Below are 25,621 nucleotides of genomic sequence, written 5' to 3'. Positions count from 1 at the left end.
TTTGTTGATAATTATTATTGTTTATCGTTCTTAATCACCCGTCCAGCGCAAAAAGCTCAACTAGTTTCGACCACTCAGAAGTTTCACTTTTATCCGTAGGGCAATTAAAACTAACTATTAATGTAATACAGTTCAAAATCAGATAACTGATTATTTACTTACATACAGGTCCTTTTTAACTACACTTTACACTAATTTGCATGCAGATTACACTCGAAACCACCCAAAATTGGAATTTAATTTAGGGAGCGACACTACACACGTCCAAATAGTCTGACCGCCAAAACCTCAATCCTATTTACAAATTAACAAATAATCTAAAAATGCTTACTTACCAAGTAAAAATAGTAATGATTCCTCTGAGTTAAAACCGATAAGGGAAGGTACCCTAAGAAAATTTCCCTTCATAAAATTTTCTTGCATGGGTCCAGTCACATAAGCATCAATACTACTGCCACTTTCAATAATGGGTTTCCAATAATCACCATTCATAAAACCTAAGAGTTCATCCGAATGCATCTACAAAATACTTGAAAAATTCTAAAAAATATTTAGGGTAACTAGATATCAAAATCATTTCCCCTGATTGTGGTTTAAATTGACGAATGGAGACGACATTATATATATATATATATATATATATATATATATATATATATATATAAATATATATATATATATATATATATATATGTTTATAGCACTTGCGCTGATACAAATTCAAACTTGGAAAGTCCAACGAATGTCTCCTAAAACTTTACCACTGGAGTAGTTAGCATAAAGAGGTGCCATCAACTTTGGTGGCCATGAACGAAAACGATTTAATGATATCGTTTTGTCTCCTCTGGCTCTGGGCTATACGAAATATGTAAGAGAGTAAATCTTTTAGCAAAAGCTGCTATCGCTTTGTTGAGTTAAATTTTCAAATATATGGCCTAGGAGGAAAAATTCGATTAACTTTCCGTGCTTGAACGGGTATCAGTAGAGTGTTATGATTGCTGTTGAGTGTTTCAGCAGTTCTGCTTCATCAGACAACAATTTGTATCAGCCCGAGTGTCTTAAACTTTACAGTTAGCGTACAGAGGCGCCATCTACTTTGGTGGCTATGAGCAATCATTTTCATTCAAAAATTAGTTCTTTTGTCTCCCTCTGGACAGATTGTTCCAGAATGCAATGGCCAGGATAAACCAATTTCCTTGGAAACAATGAGTCTCCATACTAAAAAGAAATTGTAACTAACATTGTCGAAAATTATAAAAAAGTGGGATGCAATATGAGCGTCAAACTTATTTTCTGGATTCCTACATGGACTATTTTCCCGAAAATCTCAGAGTTGTCACCGACGAATAGACAGAGAGTCAAAAAAAATTACAAATAAAAAACTACAAAATGCAGTTGTCACGAAAAAGAGAACGATTTTAGCTTAAAAACCAACGATTGTCTAACGTAGATTACACGACATTACCTTTTTATGAACAACTAAATTTTGCAATGTAATTTTCTATAAAATATACTTTCAATAAGTATCTTCTCAGTATTTTTGTAAAAAGAATAGTGCTTTAAAAAAACTAAGTACATATCTATGATCAACACACCCTAATATAGGACACCTAATAAACTCAAAAAACTTTATTATTAAAAAAATATGCATTTGTGTTATTTTTTTAAGAAACGGATTGTCCTTTATTTCTTTGATTTTCAACAAACGATGACAACAAGATTTGTATATCCTTTATAGTTTCTTTATTGTATTGTATGTTTGTGTACAAATAGAAATACTTACATTAGACTGAGTTTCTATTAAAGTTTCTACTGGAGTTTTTTGTAAAAGTTCCAGCAAATCTTGAGAGTTATTTGACGTAAACGTTGGGTCAAGAAGCTTGGCATATGCAAAAGCATTCTCTCTACAATTAATCTGGTATGCAAATGTGTTAAGTGCAGAACCGCTTTCTTGTATAACGCCCTTAATCATATCTAAAATTTTAAAGAATATATTATTCCTACAGAATTATTATTATTGTGGGAATAATAGGAATAACTATTAAAAAAAATGTTTGTTTCTGTCCTATTAGCTTTCTTGGTTTAACCCTCCAGTACACCTTAGGTTTAACCCAATTTTATTATACTGCTATTCGCACTATACTGTATATAAAGTTGCCTTCTCCTTATACCTTCAGGGTATAGTATAATAATAAGGAACTGTTTTAGTATGCGACTGTCGCTTGATGTGTGTAGGTGTAAGAAATAGATTGTGTTCTGTTATCATTGTAATTCACGCGTGTATTGACGTAACCTTAAACCCTAATTTTGAAAAAATGTTGATGGAATGGAATAATGAAATAGTGAACGAACAGGAGCCGAATATAGATGGTAGTGACGACGACAGCTGCTCAAATAGCTATAATGTTGAGCAATATGTATCTGATGATGTTCTAGAAGAAGAATGTACCATGTCTGAACAAGAATCGGAACAAGACTGTGATGAAGAGGTTAAAGGGGAAGAAGATGAAGAAAAAATAATTTCAAAATAGTATCTTGGCAAAGACAAAAAAAGATAAGGTAGAAACACAAAACACAGTTTGAATGTTTCAAATGTATGCTAGATGATAATATCGTCAAATAAATTACGCATTGTACCAACATCTATATTGAGAAGGTAAGAGCAAATTTCCAACGCTACAGAGATGCTAACATGACCGACATCGAAGAGATTTGGGGACTTATTGGTATACTCTTTTTAAAAGGTATTCTAAAATTTTAAAGACTAAATGTTTTGCAAATGTGGGGTAATAAGAAAGGTACTGGTGTTGAAGCTATTTACTTGACAATGTATTTAAATCGTTTCCGATTTCTACTGAGATGTTTGAGGTTTGACGACTCTGATTCTAGACAACAAAGAAGAGAGCTGGATAAACTTGCTCCTATACGAGACACTTTTGGAATTTTTATTGAAAATTAAAAAAAAAATTTACACCTTCAGATTATTTAACAGTTGACGAGCAATTACTTGCTTTTAGGGGAAATTGTCAATTCCGTCAATATGTCCCCAGTAAACCATCCAAATATGGTATAAAAATATCTGCGTTAGTAGATAGCAAATATGCATATACCTATATTATAGAGATTTACTGTGGAACACAACCACTTGGTCCTTTTGAAACTGATTGGAGTAGCGCAGAGGTTGTTAAAAAAATAGTTAAACACATAGAAGAAACGGGCAGAAATGTAACCATGGATAACTGGTTAACCAGTATACTTTTGGCCTTGGACTTGCTTTAAAAGCGATTAACCTATTGTTGATACAATTCGTAAAAATAAGAGGGAGCTATCACAAGAATTTATAACGTCTAAAAACAGAGATATACATTCTTCACTATTTGGATTCTTCCAAGAAAAATGTACATTGGCAATGTACATTCCAAAAAAAATGAGGTCGTATTAGCTGTTTTAACCATGCAATATAATGACAGTATTGATCCTGAAACAAAAAACAAGAACAAAACCCGAGATTATAACGGATATAACAAAACAAAATTCAGTGTGGATCTGGTTGACCAGTTGTGTGCACAAAATGGTGTTTCCCGAAACTCTAGGCGTTGGCCACTCACCGTGTTCTTTGATTTATTAAATATATCAGGAATTAATGCATTTTTCCATAATGAGGTTAGTAATGTCACTGTGTAACGAGTCCGTTACTTTAATAATCCGTAAACATTTTTAAATACAATTTTAAAATCCCAATCCTCTTAATGCTTTTCTGAATTTTGAATTTCTAAGTTGGCTTAAACAGCGACACCTACGATGATGTAGGGCAACATGATCATCCGTCTAGCAATTAGCGCTCATTCTGGTTTTAACCTTTTGGTAGACAACATCGTTTAACAAAAAAAGGGTAGGCGACAGAAGAAGGCTAAATTTGTTTTAAAGAATATTAATTTCGTTGGGAAGGAAGAATATATACAGTTTTTAGTTGTTTCGTAGTGTATACCCGTTGATTTATAAGCCACTTCTAGTCGGTAAGTTGATTCAATTATAAATAAAAGTGTAAAAACCATCAGCCATTTTAACTTCTATAATATCGTCATTTTTCCCTTCGTTAGTGATATATCTATCTGTCATTTATCACATTATTTCATTAAGAAACATTCTGGATTTAGATATAGTAATGTTATAAAATCATATTAATTTTCTATTTTACTTCCCGGCCTTAAAAACATATAATTATCCATTTTTAAAACTATCTATTATCTATTAAGACTATCTGTAAAAATATTCTGCCTCATATCGTTCTTTTACATTCAAAAATATATCCGTAGCAAGTTTTCGTTAAAAATTATCTATTTGATTAATTTATTTTACATCAAATATCGTCAGACCATGCGAAGGTCACATTATCTACAAAATCATTACAGCTTTTTCTTTGATACAAGCTTCCCAGCAACTTTTTGTAATATTTTTCAAGTTATTTCATTTGTTAATAAACCTTGTATTTTTCCCTTCTTTTTATTAAGCGTAAGGAAGAACTGTAACACAATTGTTCTTTTTAGCCTACCCCAAGAAGTTAAATCCAGGATCGATTTTTTACAAGGAGGAAAAGAATTTGCGTTTTTGAATTTGCCCATTTGCCCGTCTATCCCATCAGAGGTCCAGAGCTCTCGCAGACTACTCTCTGACCACTTCAGGATACCAGCCCGAAAGACCTCCCTTATTTAGAGTGTGGAACATTGTTCATTTTTTGTTATTATTAATTGTTAATAATTTTGTTTATAATATTTTGTTTCCAATCTTAAATCATACTGTTTCATTTAATAATAAAGACCTGTCATTTTTTCTAAATAATTATAAAATATATAAGCATTAAAATTGTCACGTCCAGGTCGAGGTTTTAAATAATCCCATTTAACTCAGTTTGTGCGATTTTATGTGTACACATCTAATCAGAGAGTTATTTCTTAAGATTTTATTATTATTATATTTTCAAACCTTTGGACATTTATCCCTTCAGGATATTGTCCTCATTACTTTATTACAACCTTCAATTGAAAGCCAAAGTACAGAGTTGCATCTCTGAGGCAAGTAAATTACCTTTTTAGGTCAATCATTACAATTTTTCCTATATCTTATTATTGGTAAATTTAGATCATCAAGGATCAGTTGCGTATAACCAGGGCATTTATTTTTTTTGTATATAATTAACTAAGTTGACTGTACATAATTGGTGGTGGGTATTTTAGGGTAAATTCAGATTGTATATATTGGATAGGGATTAAATTTTTGGTGAAAACTAAATATTTCAATTCATATCTGTATCCTTTTTTTTGTATTTCAGCAAATAGCTTTACAAGATACCTTGGAAAGTTTATGTTAATACTTTCCTGGCGCCCACTCACATTTTGGAGCAACTTCTATAATCATTTTTATTTACCTTAGTTATATACCTATAGATTGTTTATTACCTTGTCATTCATTTTCTTATTCTACGGTCTCTGTAGGGCATGCAAATTTGCCGAATCCTCTTTTGAGTGTTAAGTAGTCACTCTCCGGCACATTCAGCTAGCCAGATTTATTTGTTTTGTTACATCACTCCTCGTTTGTTTTTGTTCCAACTGCATCATTCCCAAGAAGCACTTTTCTTCAGGACATTTCGTTTGAGTAAATAAAATCACTGATGTTAACAGAAATAAAAAACAAAATTAATTTTTTTTAAAAAATAAATAAGAAATTTCTAAATTTCTTATAAAGAAGCTTCTTATTCTTATAAGGAAACTTCTAAAGAAGTTTCTAATCGATCTTCGGTCCTTGGACGTTGTTATATTTGTAGACGAGCAAGGAATAAGAGCACAAGAAAATGGTGCAGCAGCTGTGATCAGTGAACTTACCCAGGATATTTAAAGCAAACAGGTGTATATTGTGCTGAGATAAAACAGAACATGCAGTCTGAATCAGATTAAGATGTTATATTTAGAATATTATAGTACCTAGTTTGGTTTGTAACGTTTGGTTATGAGTAATTTTGATTTATAGTATTTGTTTTTTAAATCTTCATTGTTTTTTTATGTTAATGTACATTTTACCTATAAAATAAAGTCAATTATAGATTGCAGTGGTAATATTAAAACCTCATTAAAACAATAACACTATTTTCAAATAATATTGCTCTTCCAGAGCTCCAGTACGTATGGATTACTAATGTAATCCACGCGAGTAGTTACGTAAGAAAATAGAGAGCTTGTACTGGAGGGTTAAAATTGTTTTTAATTTAATTAACTAAACAATACTACGCTAAATGATTTAAAATTACTCGACTTCGTCTAGGACATACCTGACTAACCCGGGCATATAATTGGCCACATTAATTTCCCTTTATTTTACAACTGTAATGTTCTCATTGTTACGCATGTCCTTGTAGAGTGTTCAAGATAGCAGTTGTACAGACGGATCAAGCACATCATCGGATTGACAAATCAACCCTTAGTAGAAAATTGGAAAATTTAACATTTGGTGAAATACCTCAAAGACATTACCATATAGTCGTTTCTTTTAGGACATTGTCATTTTGTATTGGGTTTATATGTTTTTCCCATTTCACAATTCTTTCTGGTTCCATTCTGTCGACATGATCTTTCGATTTGTGACAATCTGCTCGTCCTATTTCACCACATCCTGGCTTGCAGTTTCTCTTTAAGTATTCTTATTTCTCATTCTATCTCTGAAAGAAATTTCTCTTATACTTTTTTCTTATACATACTCTATTTCTGTATATTTCATCAATCTTTTTGTAAGCACCGTTTCAGCTCTAGTTTCCACAGCATATGTTAGTACTGACCTTACATGCTTTCTTTATCCGGACTTTGCATTCTACGGTTATATATTTGTTCCTCTATATGATATCTGATTCTGGCTGCCTTGTTGACTTGTTGTTTTACTTCCTCTGCAGTATATAATTTATATCAATATATATATATATATATATATATATATATATATATATATATATATATATATATATATATATATATTCAATATTACATATTTTGTCCAATGTAAATGTATATCTCTAAAAGTGTAAGATTGCTGACTGGCCTGGTCAGCGTATCTTTTCTTATATATTCTCTCGATAAACTGTGTACAAATTTTTTAATTTTCTACTATTTATTGCTCTTTTTTTAATTGTACCCCATCTTATTTGTTCGTGTTCTTCCGTTGTAGTTATTTTCCAGCTGTTGTCTGGTCTTCCTCTCTTTCTTTTTTCCTCTGGATGGTATTAAAGTAGAACTATATAATATGTATATAGACTTTAAACAAGCTTTTGATAGTGTGAAAAGAGACAAAATGCTGGAAGACCTCCGAAAACTGGGTATACCAAAAAAATATATCATTGTCGTAAAAAATATATCATCCTCGTTGCAGGGTTCAAAACTCGCAGTTAGAGAAGATGGAGAACTATCTCCCCCGTTTGATATCAACATGGGTGTTAAAGCCTAAATGACCTGATGATGCCCCTGTCGTCTTTTGTAATTGATCTTGATTTTATTGAAAATAATATCTATTGAACGTATCGATACCTTCACATATCTGGGTACAGAAATCAATCAGAAGAATTCCGTAAGTAGCGAAATTAATGCACGGATTTCCAGTGGAAGTAGTACATACTGTGCTAATAAAAGATTGATGACCTCGAAATTATTAGACAAAAGAACCAAAATGACTATCTACAGAACTTTGATTAGACCCGTAGGAACCTATGGTTGTGAAACCTGGCTAATGACGAAAAAAGAAGAAGCCCAACACAGGACATTCGAGAGAAAGATACTGAGAAAAGTATATGGCCCGGTGTAAGAGGAAGACGGCACATGAAGAATCAGGAGAAACGACGAGGTTAATGAACTGAATGGAAGGTATGACATTGTAAGATTTGTGAAAAGTCTAAAAATGGTTGGATGACGTGTAAGACGACCTGAAAACCATGAATATACGACAATGGAGGAGAAGGGCCCAAGAGAGCTCTGAAATGAAGGACATAGCCAGACAGGCAAAAACCCATCCAGGGTTATATTGCCAAAAGAAGAAGAAGAAGAAGAAGAAGAAGAAGAAGAAGAAAAATGGTATTAAAGAGCTTGTCTGGTTATGTTGCTCTCATCTTTCCTCAAAGTATGGCCAATCTTTTTCCAGTTTTGGAATTTTCTTTGATCTCTTCCATAGTTTTGTATTAGTTTTTCTGTTGGGCCAGTATATTTTTCTTAACATTTGTTTACAAAAGTTTGCAGTTTTTTAGTTGTAGTTTCGTCCTGTTTCCATGTTTCTACTCTGTAAAGTAGTATACTTTTGATGCAAATATTAAAGATTTTAATTTTTATTGTTCCTGATATTTCGTTTATTTGCCAAATTTTATTTAAAGCGTTAAATGCATGTTGAGCCTTTATTATTCTCATCTATTATATTATATCCTTTTTACACCACCCATTTCTTTTTATAACTGATCCCAAATATGTGCACATATCTACTTCTACTTCCTTGCCGGTTATTATTATTTTAGCAAATGTCATCGGCAAATTCGAGATCTTCTAACTATTTGAGTAAATGCCATCTGATGCCTGTTTTATCGTCTCGGTATCTAATCTATCATCGTAAAAAATAGGGTAGGGGATAGTACACAACCCTGCTTGACTCCTCTTTATATGGCTATTTCTTCTTTTACTTTACCAGATTATTCCAGTTTGGGTTTGTTTCCCACGTAGAAGAATTTAATAAAGTTTATAATTTTCAGTGGCATCCCATATAATGTTAGGATTTTCCACATCTGTACATTATTTACACGGCGAAAGTCCTTTTGAAAGTCGATACAACCAGTGGCGGATCCGGATTTTGATATAGGATTTAGACACTCAGTGGCTCATCCCCAGAAATTTTTGTCGGGGGAAAGGGGTCATATGCCTTAAGGGTGATTTTGATATAGGATTTATATTTTTCTATCGATTTTTTATCAACCTTTACGATTGATATGATTTGTGCCTCATGTAAGGGAACCATTTTCTCAATAATTATTTTAAGTGATATATTAAACCAATGAGAAGTTATTAAAACCCAAATAACCTACGGGTGCAAAGAACGGTACAAAATTAAGGGGCCTCTATGACAGTAAAATCAAATGTACAAGACTATTAAACCAAAGGAAAGTTATTAAAATATAAATACCGAAAAATCAAGGACTGTCAATTTAAACTAGGTATTTTAAAGACAATTAATTTAAACCCACTTATCCTATGGCTATAAAATCAAGAACAAACCATCGATAAATAGTGAAAACATGGACTCTCGGAATTACAAGTGTGAGGCGTACAAAAGCCTTTGAAATGTGTGTTTTTCGAAGGATGCTGAAGATTTTCTGGACAGAGCACGTGACCAACAACGAGGTTTTGAGAAGAATGAGGACTGAGAGAGATTTACAGAGGAGAAAAATATAACTTTCTACGACTCATAATGGAAGGGAAAATAGAAGGAAAAAGAGGTCCAGGATGAAGAAAATGCTCCTGGTTGGAGAATGTAAGAGACTGAACAGGCATGGATACACATTTAATACTAAGAACAGCTTAAGATAGAGAGCAATTTGCTGTAGTTATAGCCACCCTTCCATAATGAAGAAGGAACCTTAATACGGAGTGTAAACAAAATTTTATTTAAATTCATTTATTCGACAAAAAACATAATATAATTTAAGAATAGTTATTTCTATAATTATTGATATTAGCCTACAAGTGAGTGATATATTTTTTTACTCTGTATTAACATTTTTCTCACGAATTGTCAGCAACAGCCGGCAACGAGTGGTAAATAAAAGTTCAGTGATTAAAAATACTACAAGAATAAGATAAGTAAATATTATATAATTTTATAAAATGTATTCTTTGCGCCTATCCGATTAAGCAAATCGCTCTGTGATTGCATCAAGATCTAGAGAAATTTCAGGATGCACCTTGCTGAGTGCTAAACCAGTTAACCTTTCCTCCAAAGTTCTATTTCTAAGCCAAGTCTTTAGACCCTTAAGCGTAGAAAAACTACGCTCTGCTGTTGCTTCACTGACTGGCAGTATAATTAATATTTGCAGAAATATTCTGCTAAGTTTTCCATTATTTTGCACGACTATTTTCCACTTTTGAATCCATAGTGAAAACTCTTGTTCTACTGTGAAATATGCAGTAGATGGTCCAATAATAGGTGTCAATATTTTTTTTAATGCAACTTGATCTTCTGGTGTGTTATCAGTTTTAGGTAATAAAACAACTCGAAGATTAAATAGATTCATAACTTTCGGCGAAAAAAGTCGATCTTCTAAATCAGTTAAGATATTGTCTAAAAAGGGGTAAATAAATAGATCTTCGGAAATATTCTTTGTAAGAGTTAGCAAATTGGTTTTGACGACAGGTTTGACGAAAAACAATACGAGGCATCTTCAATTCAGTGTCTAGTTGTTCAGTGATTTTCTTTACTTTATAGTAAAGTTTGCTAAAAACAGATTTCTCATTTAAACTTTTATTTTGAAGAATGCATTTAGTGTCCTCTATGGCCTCAGTAGCCTTCTTCAAATCTAATTTGGTGACTGAAGAAGACGACTAAGTGATACTGTATATGCAGATGATGTCGCCATTATAAGTAGAAGCAAGACCCCACTAATGGAAACATTCAAGGAAATTGACTCCGAAGCACAAAAAATAGGAGGCTTAAAATAAACCAAACAAAAACCAACTTTTAATTTCTTTTATAAGTTTCCTACTCTCATTTTAAATACTTTACTTTTGGCTGATACACTAAAAACGCAAAAATTTACCGTTTTTTGACTTTAATTTGTTAATAATTAATTAAATCGAAAAAATCAAGAGGTCCATGCTACTCAAAACAACTGTCGTTTGACTGGCCGGTTTAGTGTCTGAAACAGGGTACTTTTTTTAATTATTTCCCTAGCCTATATTAGTAGTAATTGTGATTCTAATCAACGCCCCTAGTTTGCGGTTCCCTGCGTGTTACAAAAACCAATTTGATGGTGTTACATTATTTTTCTTTCAAGGATAATAGGTTTTAATCTTTGTTTGCGCTTTCTGCAAAACGTGAACGTTCTTTCTTTAAACCCAGTTTACTAAAAGGAATATAGTTACCTTTATTTCCAGTATGTAATAAATGATAGCTAACTGATGAACCTCCTGCACTTTCACCTCCTATGGTGATTTGTTTTGGATCCCCACCAAAAGCTTTTATATTATCGTAAGTCCATTTAAGGGCAAACTGTTGATCTTTTAAACCTAAATTTCCAGGAATGTTTTCATCATCGGTTGACAGAAAGCCTATAATGATAAATGGAATATGTAACATTCAATTAGTCAAAATTTTTAAAAAATATTAAATTAATTACAACTGTACTCTTTAAATTCCATTATTGATTGGGAAATAGAAAGGACCCACTATTAAATTCTCCTTAAGATCAGTCAACCAACTTCATTTATATTATATTATTGGTGATCGTAATTTAATTATTGTAGATTGGTATATTTATACTGGAAGACAAAAACTCAAACAACAGAAATAAAAAAGCGACTAAATTAAGCAGCACTCGTTAAATTAACATACATTTAAAAAAAAAATAATTGCTATATCCCAAAAAGCAGTATTTAATAATTAATGTATACTGTTTTTATTTATGTTTGTAATACAAAGATCAAGATGAACCTAGTAAAAAGAAATTATCGTGTCTAAACTTAAGTCATGCGTAGGAATTAGTAATATAGCCTGTTGCTATACAGCTTTTTCACAGTTTTAATTAAATAAATTTCCATACCTCCAGCGGAAACGGCACCCAGAGGTAAATTTCATATAAGAAAGTAAAGGAATATAACTTTTACACAATTTCAAATCAGAATCGATCTAAATCTAGTACTCTCGTTTTGTCCCAAAAGACATTTTCTCCTTAGATTAGATTAGATTAGATTATGTGAGGTCGTTAAGGCCATGCGGCCTCACCGCACTTCGACCTATAGAGGTCTTTTGTGCATACCTTAATCTAGTTAAACTCTAGAATGCCAATACTTCTGATGAAGTTGATTAGCTTCCTAGGTGACTTGTTTCCTATGTCAGAGGACGCCAGACTGACCTCTCCTAGGAATTTTAGTCTTTTGCAGAACAGTGCTACGCAGTTGCATAGTATATGTTCTGCCGTTTCTTTTTCATTGTGACAGAAACGACAGTTCTCACTATCTGATTTGCCCATCTTCTTGAGATGATATCTCAGAGGGCAGTGACCAGTGAGAAGGCCAGTGACCATTTTGATATCTTTTTTACTCATTTCGAGAAGGCGGTTTGTTGCAGTAGGCGACACTTTTATGAGCCTTTTTGCTTGCCTTTGTCCTGGTGTGTTGGACCAATATGATCTTAGTTGATTGAGTTCCCAGGTACGGAGTTCCTCTCTGATGTGGCTTTTCGATAGTCCACAGAAGGGTTCCGGACCCTGGAATGGGGTATTAGCTCCTTCTTTTGCGAGGCTGTCAGCTTCCTCATTTCCTGCAATTCCCTTGTGACCTGGCACTCACATCACAGTTACAGTGTTGCGTTCCGCCAGCTTCTTGAGAGATTGTTTACAGTCCCAAACCAACTTCGACTCACATGTAAATGACTTTAGAGCCTTTAAGGCGGCTTGACTGTCTGATAAAATAAGGACTCTTGCCCTACGGGTGTCTCGGTTGAGACATTCTTGGGCACTTATGTCTATAGCATGTATTTCTGCCTGGAAGATAGTTGGGGCGTTTCCAAGAGATTTAGATAGCCTGAAATTGGGCCCAGTAACTCCCACTCCTGCCCTTTTATCTATCTTAGATCCATCCGTATACCATACGAGTGAACCTTCTTCCACTTTTGGTTCAATTTCTTCACCCATTTGGTGGTTTTTTATGACCACTTCAAAGGGTGTTTCAAAGTCGAATTTGACTGGCATAGCATCTGTCGGCATGTCCTTAGAATCCAATGGAATTTCTTCTAAGATTTTCAGGTGGCCAACTAGATCTCCAGGATTCTTTATTTATGTCTGTCGCAGTTTTAAGGTAGTTACTGCCTCCGTCCTTATGCAGAACTGCAAGGGAGGAAGGTTCAGCATCGCCTCTAGAGCTGCAGTGGGACATGTTGACATTGCCCCTGTGATTCCCAGACAAGCTAGCCGCTGCACTTTTTGAAGCTTAGCGTTAGCTGTTGTTTGTTGTGTTTTTGGCCACCATACGAATGATGCGTATGTGACCATGGGCCTAATTATTGTTTTATATGACCAGAGAGTCATTTTCGGTTGTAGGCCCCAAGTTTTTCCAAACGTCTTGCGGCAGGTCCAACTTGCCACCAAAGCTCTGGATAAAATTTTTTCAATATGACTATTCCAGGTGAGTTTTTGATCTAGGGTTACCCCCAGATATTTTACTTCCTTGGAATAGTCTAATGTGATGCCATTCATAGTTGGAGCCTGTAAATTGTATTTACGTCTCCTTGTGAAAGGTATCAAAGTCGTTTTACTGGGGTTGACATTTAAGCCCTCTTTCGAGCACCAACTTTTAATTTCGTTAAGAGCAGTTTGCATGAGACTAGATATAGTCTGGTCATGCTTGCCTCTAATTGTAACAACTAGGTCATCTGCGTAACCTTGGGTTATAAAACCAGAATCATGCAACTTAGTGAGAAGGTCATCCACAACCAAAGACCACAGCAGAGGCGATAATACTCCCCCTTGAGGGCACCCCTTTAGCGCTGTCACAGTCACGGATTCTCCTCCAATACTAGCAGTGATGATTCTCGTTTTTAGCATTGACTGAATCCATTGTATTAGTGAGACTTCAATGCTCCTCTTTACTAGTGCTCTTTTTATGGATTCAAAAAAGGTATTATCGAATGCTCCCTCTATGTCAATGAAAGCGCAAAGAGCTATTTCTTTTGCCACTATTGTCTTTTCAATTCTTTCGACTAGCGAATTCAAAGCATTTATAGTGGATTTGCCTTAACTACGGAAAGTAAATAAAAGCCTGCTTAGCACATTTTAGACTGGCATCCAGAATGATATATCCGATGTTTTGTTTCTTAACAATATTGGTTAAATGCTCGGTCAACCATAATCTTCTAATTCATGTCAGACTTAGCTTTTCTTAGTATTTACTATGGTTAAAATCCACAAGACAAATGAATTTCCTGTAATCAGCTGTATATCATAAATCACAAAAATTTTATTTAAAAAATCCTTTATAAAAAGGAATATTTATTTAAAAACAACCCTTTCTGGTTATATCTCAGACCGTTTTGGGAATGAGAATTCCATTATCAGTGCTTATACCTGGAACAAGTATTGCCACTTTAATTCGGATAAACAAAGTGTGTCCTAATGCGACTATAGCCAACAATGTGTCAAATAAATATGCTGAAAATTTTAACATTAATTACTATTTAAATGGGAATAAGCCACAATTCAAGGTTAAAATACGTTTAATGACGTTTCAATTTCCACTTCGGAAATCGTCTCAAAATACAAACATTTATTAATGTTTGTATTTTGTATTAAAAAATCATTCTCAGGACGGTAGGAAAAAGCCAAGTTATTTTCCAAAAAGCAGCAGAGAAAAGAATAAGCTCGACAAAAAAATTTCGGCAGATCGATCGTCATCCAAACAAATGACAGAGACGGCTACCTAAACATGCTTAACGTGTTAGAGGAATATAAAGAAAACAATAAAATAAAGTGGATTGCCTATTCAATTGATGTTGAAAAAACCAAACGGGTGGTGATAAGAGGACTGTCGGAAACGACAGACGTAAAATTCATCCAAAAAGAACTGAAGGAAAAAGGCATTGACACTATCAAGGTATCAAACATGATATCAAAAAAAGGAGACAAAACCGACTACCACTTTTCCTAGTCACAATCAACGAGGAAAACGACCAAAAAATGAAACAAGTCACCGATCTCTGCTACATGAGGATATATGTAGAAGATGAAATAAAAAATAATAAGGAATTAATGCAGTGCTATAACTGTCAGGAATTCTTCTACGGATCAAAGGCCTGCCACTACGGCTCAATATGTGTCAAGTGCGGAAAAAATCACTTGGGCAAATATTGCCAAAAGGACAGAAACACTGACACAAAATGTGCAAACTGTGGCGAAGTCCATACTGTAAATTACAGGGATTGTTTAAAGATACCCAAAAAACAAAAATTATGCTAGACAAACAAAAAGCAGAAGCATACAAAGTGCACCAGTAACAGAATCTGTCATCTACGCACAAGAAACCAGGAAGACACAACATCCTAAAATGAACTATGAACTGATAAAGAACTAAAATCCGTGGTCAATTCTGAAACATCAATCCTTATAGCCAGCCTCAACTAACAGTTGAAGAACTTCATGTTTATATTCGAGAAGATGACTAGTGTAGTAAGCGCAATGGGCAGTATTTGGTGTAAGCAGAACTGTCTAACTGGTTGGACAATCTACGAATAGGATCATGGAATTTAAATGGCGTTCAACAAAAAATTAACTCTTTGGACGAGTTTGCCAGCAGACTTGAACTAGACATTGTAGCTTTACAAGAAACTAAAATAGCGGAAACAACAAAAACAAAATTTTCGGAATATGAGGTCTACAGAAATGACTACATGGCCACATCAGGAGGCACGTCCATTCTGGTGAAAAAAGGAATCGAACACCAAGTAATTCCTACACCAGATGGTCTGGTCACTATGGAAGCCATAGTGATCGGACCGCATCAGCCTATGTTAGACCGAATGATCCAATCTTCAATGAAGACCTGAATGCCATTTTGGACACAAAGGAGCCCACCATTATCATTGGAGACCTGAATTCAAGATCGCTTAACTGGTTCGACAGAACCACAAACCATAATGGGAGACTATTGTGTGGCTATTTCGAAGACAGACAAAACACCATAGTGGTAGGACCCATAGAACCTACATACTTCCATGGTAGAGACATCAACAACACAAAATACACTTAATAAACGAGAGTGAATCAAATCACAACCCAATTGTATTGACCCTGAGAGCAGTAGAAACAAATTGTTTGGAAACCTACAAGAAAAAACGGACAAGTTGGTCAAACTACAAAAGAATAGTAAGCGAAACTATTGGTGCAATAACAACAATAAATACAAAACAAGAACTAGAGGAATGCGTTCTAAACCTAGAAAAAACGATACAAACTGCTATCGAGGCCAGCACCACAGAAGAAGAAACACCAACAGTTAGGGAAAGATTCAGAGAAATCAGCAATGAGCTGAAAGAACTAATAAAGGAAAAAATAGAAAAAGAATAATGGCCAACAGAACAAGACATTAAGAAGACAAAAAAATTGCTAATGAGCTAAATAGGCAAGTCAAAAATCAATTAGCAGAACATCGAAACGAAAATTGGGACAACTATATCTAGCAACTAAACTATTGCTAAGAATTGTGTACGTAGAAAAAGACAAAGCGGAAGTTCTAAAAACACGCTAGAAAGAGGATGTAGGAAAAATTACACTGGTAAACACACAGTTTGCTGCCGGAAATTTTTTTTACTGTTTTTTAGTAATTTGGGTTTGCTGAATCCAAAAATGCCATCATATTTGCTCCATCAGATCGTTTTCAGGAAATACAACAGATCACATTTCTAACATATAGGGTAATTTAATGCAGCACTAGCTACATATATGTAGTGCTGCTACCAATTCAATAAACAAAACACTAAAATATCTTACATAAATATATATTATCTTACATAAAAAGTAAGATATTTATTGTACAATAATGTACTTACAAAAATCATCACAAATATCTGTCAAAAAAACTTAACTTTTCATCTAACCTTACCAGAATCGCAGCACAAATCTGCTATTCAGCTTCACCTAAAAACTTCCTTTTATATGATTTTCGTGAAGAGGCTTTAAAAGGACGGTCCCTTTAAAGACTCCAGCAGTAATCTGCCATCATGTGTGTCCCATCTCCCTGATACCTCTCTTCGATCGTTTTGATATCTTGGTGGAAGCGTTCGCCTTGTTCTTCACTAAGGTCAATAAGATTTTCTGGGAAACGGTCTACGTGGCTGTGGAGGTAATGAATTTTAATACTCATATGACAACCGTTTTTGTTAAAATTGACCTTTAGGATCTAGGACCTTTACAAATTGTTTCATCAGCCCTAGTTTAATATGTAACTGAGGTAATATTATTTTCTCTCGGTCGACCAATGCTTCGTTAACTATATTAGCTTCTCCTTGAACTAAAGCATCTCTGGGATGCCATTTTCTTCTACTCCAGTATTGGTCCTTAGCCCTGCTATCCTAAAGATAAAGGAAACAAGGATATTTTGTATTTTAGCACCAGCGAAATTGTTTTATATTCTTCTTTCATTTTTGTAGAATGCCCAATTGGTATACTTCCATATCTGTTGCCATTATGTAAACACTTTAAACTTCTTTTGGAACTGTCGATAAAAAGACGCCAGTGATCTGGTGTATATTTCGATACACCCATTTTGTCTAACAGTCCTTTAATATTATTACAAAAAACCATATCATTTTGCCGAGAAAAAAAAGACAAAAGATCTTTTTCTTTATTACGGTAGTATGTAATTTTGGTGTCTGGGTGAAAAAGATTCTTTTGCTTTAGTCTGGAGGCAAACGACTCGGAAGAATCCTTTGAAAGGTTTAAATCTCTGATAAGATCACTCAGCTCTTTCTGAGTAAAGAGTTCAGGACGTGTTGACTTCTCTTCAAAATCACTGTCGTCTTCCTCAAATCTATTAGTCTGTAGTTCGTCAGATAACGTTTCGACATTATCCACTAATAATGCCTTTTATATTCACAAGACAGAAATAGCAATCATCAAAATGATTTTTTGGTTCCCTCCATACCATTGGTACACCAAACTTTAAACATTTTCGTTGTCATTTCGTCCACTGTCCCAAGTTTTCCAGACAAGTTTTGCACACTACATGTGGAGCCCAGGATTTATCTTGATCTCCTAAATGAACCCCAAAATAGGGCTTGATATGCCCTTTTTATAAAATCACAAACTGGTTTTCTACTTTTCTTTACAATGTTCTCGCCACATTTGTAGCAAAAAACGTCCGGGTTATTCACACAAAAACGCCTGCTTGTAGAAGCCATGGTTTTTAGTTGTCAAAAACAAACTCTTGCAACGAAACTCAAGTTTAAACTAAATTTTACAATAGAACACAGTTGACTTTATAGGAATTTATTAAGGCCGTTTTAGAGAAAATACTATTTACTTATCGGACAACAGTTAAAATGCAATTAGCCCTTATTTCAAGTTATGGGCATTTCCAAAAAGTACACTCTAATTAGAAGTCATTAGTATGTATTTGTATTAAAATTTGTTAAGTTGGTTTATAAACATATTGCAGTTATAGTGGTGGAATATACAGAAATGTAACAATATTTAAGTATTTGATGAGTATGCTATATCTCGAAAACTAGAGCTGATACAAAGAAAAGGTTTGTATTTTTGGAATCAGCACAGATGAATTAACCAAAATCAGTTGAATTTTTTTTGGCATCAAGACAAACATTTTTTTTTGTTGGGCTGTGTTATCATCCTAATGAAGATCTCGACTTCACAGAATAAGTGTAAAGAAGATACAGGGCAATAAAAAGAAGAAGTGGCAACATATATATATCACCCATACCTCCTCTGAAGAAGTCAGACAGTTGATCAAGCCTACGAATAGAGCTCTGAAGAATCTGCCAGCAAAAGCAATAGTATACATAACAAATTTAATCAACCACATTCTAAGATTAAGACATTTTCCTGGCAGATGGAAGAAAGCTCACGTAATAATGATCGAAAACCCAGGGAAAAATGTCACATTTCCACAGAATTATAGGCCGATAAGCTTATTACCAGCAATAAGCAAAATTGCAGAGCGGCTCATACTAGCTAGACTAAAACAAGAATCAGAAGATACCGGAACAATACCTGAAGCACAGTTCGGATTTAGATCCGAACACTCATGTGAACTTCAGGTACTGCCGTCTAGCGGAATATATCACAAAAGGGTTCAAGGAAAAGATACACAGCAGCCGCCTTTATAGAAGTCGGTAAAGCATTCGACAGAGTCAAGGCCTGCTGTATAAACTGAACCAATATGGTTATAGTGAGTCGATGACATGTCTTCCCTCGTCATACCTAGCCGACAGAAGGTTTAAAGTTCAAATAGGGCCAACCCTGTCAGAAGCTGTAGCTATGGAGGCTGGTGTGCCACAGGTAGCGGTGTTGTCGCCGTATCTATACACCATATACACAGCAGATACCCCAACTGAACCCAGATCGTTGCTAAGTCTTTACGCAGACGATACAGCGATAGCTGTTAGCAGTACCAACCCAGATCTAGCAACAACACAACTAGAAAGGACACTTAAAGAACTTTAAGATTGGTGTATACAGTATAAGATGGCTGTCAATCCTGACAAAACACAGGCCGTCATGTACCAAAAAAGAAGAGGCGACCAAATGGAGTTCTATCCCTATTCGGTACTCAAGTCGAATGGTCAAATCAAGCCAAATACCTAAGCGTAACGTTGGACAAAAAGCTGACCTTCACAGAACACCTAAAACAAACGGTCCAGAAAACTAAAATAATTTGAAGTCGACTCTCATTATTATTAGGTCGAAAGAGTAAACTAAGATTTAAAATAAAGATTAGGATGGCACACTGTATAATTTTACCAACACTAATATACACCTCAGCCGCATGGAGACACATTTGCAAATCTAACAGTAACAAAATACAAATAGTCTAGTACCATATGATCAGAGAGGCTCTTAATATACCTACGTACGTTGCATTAAGGTACGTATTTAGGGACTCAGAACCAAAGAAAATCCTGGGAACAATGGACGAAAAAGCACAGATGATTTTCAACGATCTCAGGAACCATTCTAGTAGACTATTAAGAGAATTGATAGACTATGACGAAAACCAGAGGACAATATATAGGCGGCTCAGACAGCAGCTAGCTGAATATGGAGAAGACCCAGAAGAACAATGAAGAAATGAAAGCCATGCAATAGTCGAATAAATGCAGTAACAGAAGGTCCCAAAAAATACCCTTTGCTTATATTTTATTTATTTTATTTAGTTATTTTTATTTTTAATACTTATAACGTACTATTACAGCAGCCATGCGGCGCCAATACAATACAAAAAAATACAGACAGGAAGAAAAGCCGTTCAACTAAAAGGCCCCTAAGTAGGTCAAAACGACCACAAGTTCGCGGAACTTGAGCATCGAGGTCACGTACCGACAAGCGTGAGCTTGATGGCCAGACCCTTCGAGTGCTTAGCGGACGAGGAGACCAAAATTATTTTGCCAATTCGGCGGCTGAGTGATCGAGCACACACAATCTGGGCGGTGAGTCACCGACTCGCTGTTCGGAATACACATTTTGGGACACAAGTCCAAACTCATGTAAAAATTAACTTTAGTCATTCATAGGAAGTAAAGCTTTTCTATCTACCCCTAACATCAGGTGGCTTAACCACATAAAATAAAACAGAGGATATCCCATTATCCAGGGCATCCAAAGTAACTTTCAGTAAAAAGCCTCCTCATTCGCTTGGTATGTCCTGCGATGGGGAGAGGTGGTTGGTTATAGCTTGGGGGTCAGATAGGTACTACTCTATTACGGAGTGTGACTGGTTTGATCTTCGGACATCTGGCTCCTACTGTTCCATTGGAACACACATGTCCTCGAAGCTGGGGTTCTACAAAAATTGTTGTGTGTATCTAAGTAAGTTTCGTGGATTGAAGTCAGGGATCATCTTAATTTTTATGACAATAAATAAATAAAATATATTTTATATTTTCGAATGTTTTTAAAAAAATGTTACAGGTGCGTTAGAACATATTTTATAAGTTTAGTTTGTTAGTTTGTTAGGTTAATAATTAATATGTTTAACATATTACCTAAGACTCCCAGCCTGTAATTAATTGTTACAACTACTACCCCAAAGTCCATATAATTTTTGGGATCATATGTGTTGATTGCCCCATGACCTACAGTAAAACCTCCTCCATGGATCCAAAAGTACACAGGCAAAGAAGAGTTAGTGCTAGGTTTCTAAAAAAAATATAAAAATTATTTTAAAAGGCAAGTTCCCAGTGGTTGGCTGTATACCATAGTTTAAAAAACTTACAATGAAGTAGATAGTTTAAAAACATTAAAAGTAAAAACTTCTCTGTAAATTGGTATTTATAAATTTCAGAACGTTTTTTATCCTATCAGATCATGATCAGTGAAAAAGTCATCATCATCAGGGGCATTACAGCTCATTATGAGCCAAAGCCTTCTTCAGAACAATGTTCCATTCGCCCTTGTCTCTGGCAACTCTTCTCCATGCTTTAAATTCAATGGATTTTAGATCATCCTCTATGTTATCTTGATACCTAAGTTTTGGTCTTCCTCTGGCTCGTCTTCCCACTGGTCCTCTTCGGTCGAAATTTTTTCTGATCATTGCATCTTCATCTCGCCTAATTACATGTACTATCCATCGAAGGCGTGCTAATTTAATACATTTTACAACGTCAGGTTCCCCAAAACTTCTGTATAACTCAAGGTTGTAGCGCCTACGCCACAAACCTTGTTCTTGGACTCCTTCATATATTTTCCCTAGAATTTTTCTCTCGAAACGTTTCAGCAATTCTTGGTCGTTCTGTGTAAGTAACTACGTTTCTGACCCGTATGTTAACACTGGCCTTATATATGATAACTTTATATATGATAACTTTAATTTTTCTGAGTAGTTTTGGGGCCATCTGTTTCCTCAAGCTATAATAGCACTTATTGACAAGCCCTATTCTTCTTTAATTTCTTCGCTGACATTGTTGTCTTTAGTCAGCAGCGAACCCAGGTAGACGAAGGTGTCCACACCTTCCAGTTTCAGATCATTAATTAATAGTCTAGGTATCTGGTTGCCTGATCTAGTACAATACATATACTTGGTTTTCTGTGCGTTTATTTTTAATTCCATTCTCAGTGCAGACGCCCTTAGTGATCTAACTGCTTCGATCAGAGATTCTGTAGACCTAGCAATAATGTGTATGTCATCTGCATATCCGACCACTTGTACAGATTTATTAAAGATAGTGCCATTCGTATTAATATGGCACTCTCGAATTACTTTTCCTAGTACAAGGTTAAATAAGAGACACGATACTCCATCTCCCTGTCTTAGTCCATTTTTACAATGGAAGGGCCTTGAAAAGTCGTTTTGGATTCTGACTACAGTCTCTACGCCTGTGAGTATAAGTTCCGTTAGTTGAACAAGATGAAGCGGCGTTTGAAATTCCACCCTAGCCTCTAGAAGTTTTTGTCTGTTGACTGAGTCGTATGCGGCTTTGAAATATACGAATATGTGGTGGGTGTCGACTCTAAACTCAAGCGTTTTCTCAAGAATCTGCCTGACTGTGAAGATTTGATCCGTTATGTATTTATTGGGTCGGAAACCGCACTGGTAGTTTTCAACTATTTGTTCCCAAATATCAGTGAAAAAGTGCTTTATAAATTAATTGGAACTAGCCACATATATGTGTGGAACATTATTATTAAGACACTAGATCGATGATAAAGGATTACATTTTTTAAGGGAACGTATAATTTTCCAGCTCGAAAAAGAGACCTTGCTCCCTGAATGGCGACAACCAACTGATGTATAGACATTAGATAAGAATTGGCGGCTAAGTTTCTAAAGTTGTTATTACATATTGTACTATTGATTTATATGTGATTTATGCTGGGTCAAATAATCCCCTAAAAATGTCCGATGGGCTTTAAGTCTATAACGTGTAACTTACCACAGGTGTATATACATTCACAACCAAACAATCTTCAGTTTCTATCAGTGAATCAATTGGAGATGTTAAGTTGGGCTGAGAACATATCTTTTTATTACTAGTTACGTCAAGTATTTCTTGCCATCCTTCTAATGCTATTGCTGGCTAAAATTAAAAGAAAAGAGGTTATTCTTAAAACTGAACATGCAGGTTCCTTATCGTGAAAACTAACAAATTTTCAACTGGCATGAAGGAAAAATAACGGACATTGACCTAAAAACATTATGTATTTAGTTATTAATTAACACCCTCAAGGGGCCAGTAGTCCATATGCAAAAATTAAAGAAAAGAATCAATAGTCCTCTATCGATTCGTAAAATGGTATAAAGGAAAAAAAATTTACAAAAGAATTTTTTTTTCCAAGAAAATTTCATCTTCACGAAAAGTTCCCCAGAAAACCATTAAGTTTTTACATATTTTACTCTCCTTAATTATCTTTCAGTACTTTTATAGTTAACACATTGGAGACCAACCTATTTTTAGGTCTGTCCAGAAAAACTGATTGTGGTGATACATGAAAGAAACATGCCAAATCCACCATTTTTGGGAAGGAGTATTATAATTGAACAAGGATTATAAAAAAATTGTTTGGCATAATGTCACACATGTGTGATACTGGTATATAGTAATAAAAATTTGAACATAGCATAAGTGTCACAACTATGTGACATAAAAATTTTTAGCTACTACTTATAAAAAATCATTTATTTCTTTAACATTAACAAAAATAAAAATTACTTCTTTTCCGCTTATTTTCTTTTTTTAAGTTGTGTTTCGCAACAACTTTTTTTCTGCTTGGCCGTTCTGTTTGTCCCAATAAATGTTTGATTTCTTTCTCACTACAGGTACGACATTCTTGTTTTCTTTGACGTGTTTTTATTTTTATTCAACAACCAGTTGCCATTCCACATCCAAATATTTACTAAGTGAAAGAAAACTTTCATGTACCATCTCAAAGTTTTTTGTGATGTGCCATTATATGAAGTAATCTAGTCAATTCTGTCAATTCCCGACCTAAAGGAATTGTAGTCACGTATCATTACTGGCTTTAATTTTTTCTGGTCTCTACGATTTTCAACTTCAACCATTTCGGAACCATGCTTGGATGAAATCATTATTACGTTTCTCTTATCTTTTCAGTTCAATACTCTGATTGGACCTCTTCTTTGCCATACCACTTCTCCTTTCTTCAATTTTTTTGTAATGACATTATTTATGTTACTTTTTCTATTTTTTCTTAATGTTCCACAAACGTAGGTCTTCTTTTCATGTTAAATCTTGGCACGCTCATAACTGTTGTAATAATTGTCCATGTATACAGTGTGCCCCTTATCTAAATATTCAGTAACAAGCCTGTTAACTACTTCAAACGCATGCCCATTTTCATTTACTACTGTCTCCTTGCCGCTGTAGATTGGGAAATTTAGTAAAAATCCATCAGAGCAAGTAATCTCATAAATTTTTATTCCATATTTACTAGTTTTTTTCGGCATATACTGTCGGAATATTAACCGCCCTCTCCACAGTAAGAGGGCTTCGTCAAGACTTAAGTTCTCTCTTGAATAGTAGACTTTAGAGATATTATTTATAATATGACTCGTAACGTTTTTAATTTTGTAAAGTGGATCTTGAACTTCCACCTCTTCCGGCTTGTAAAAACAAATTGATCTGGGCATAGTTTTTCCAAATATTGAAAAGTGATATAGTATATCTGTACTCCAGTATAAACGTAAGTAGGGAAGTTTTATGTTGCCCATTAATATTCAGACCCAAAAATTTTTTTAAGTCGTCAATATTTATATCTATCCAGCGTCTTAAAAAGGAATATTTTTTTAAATTAGGGTTTTCTTTAAGTGAAGCAGCTTTGTGGTTCGTCCACTCTACGATTTTTATCACAAGCTCTTCGTCAAATAGTAATGAAAAATATTGTATAGGTGTTCCCTCAAAAGGAATTTTTACTTTTATATTTTCTTGTTCAGTAAACTGATCTCAATATCTTCCTCTACATCAAGCCAGTCCGCCTCATAATTTTCTTGTATCACATTTTCATTTGCAACGTTTGCTTTCATCATCATCATAAGTGGCTCGACAATCCGTTGTGGATCTTGACCTGCTCACAAAGAAGTCGCCACTCCTGTCGATTCCTGGCAACTTCCCTCCATCTTCTAACCCCTAGAATCTGTAGGTCTTCTTCCACATCATCAATCCATCTTATTCGTGGTCGTTCTCTGCTTTTTGTGCCCTCTGGTTATGAAAATGTTAATCTCTTCGTGTATTCGTGATCTGACATCCTAGCAATATGTCCAGCTCATCTAAGTCTCGTTTGCTTTGCCCTTATCATTACTCGACTCACCGCCATCATTGTTCGACTTACCCCCATCATTGCTAGTATCCTCAGTCGCTCTTCCAGAGTGAGAAGGAGAATATTCACTTCCACTAGAATAAAATATTTCATCATTATGGTCCTCCTCGAATTCATATTCAATAGTTTCGGTATCTCTGTACTCACTAACTTCCCTACTAGCCATCTCGGCCTCTAATTGAAGATCTCGTGTACTTAGATGTCGTTTTGACATAGTTAATACGTCTGAAACAAATAATAATGGATTACACCGTGTATAAACAAGGTACATGGTTATATTACCTATATAAATTATACACAATAACGACACTTTTCGTATTTGATGTTTGCATACGTGTT

General features: G+C 34.7%; 1 protein-coding gene across 1 annotated transcript in view; it reads right to left on the bottom strand.

The window, feature by feature from the left end:
- The window catches only part of LOC140437407 (juvenile hormone esterase-like), a 70,533-nt gene that overhangs the window by 27,354 nt on the left and 17,558 nt on the right, over positions 1 to 25,621 (bottom strand). Inside the window, exons 3-7 of the mRNA XM_072526919.1 lie at positions 22,882 to 23,025; positions 20,995 to 21,148; positions 11,151 to 11,336; positions 1,784 to 1,974; positions 336 to 519 (exon numbers count right to left, since the gene is read on the bottom strand). Coding sequence (XP_072383020.1) covers positions 336 to 519; positions 1,784 to 1,974; positions 11,151 to 11,336; positions 20,995 to 21,148; positions 22,882 to 23,025 — 859 coding nt within the window. The remainder of the gene's footprint in view (positions 1 to 335; positions 520 to 1,783; positions 1,975 to 11,150; positions 11,337 to 20,994; positions 21,149 to 22,881; positions 23,026 to 25,621) is intronic.

Source organism: Diabrotica undecimpunctata, chromosome 3 (genome assembly GCF_040954645.1).
Source record: "Diabrotica undecimpunctata isolate CICGRU chromosome 3, icDiaUnde3, whole genome shotgun sequence".
Lineage (NCBI taxonomy): Eukaryota > Metazoa > Arthropoda > Insecta > Coleoptera > Chrysomelidae > Diabrotica > Diabrotica undecimpunctata.
Note: the sequence above shows the minus strand (reverse complement) of the source record. Positions and strands in the feature narration are given on the sequence as shown.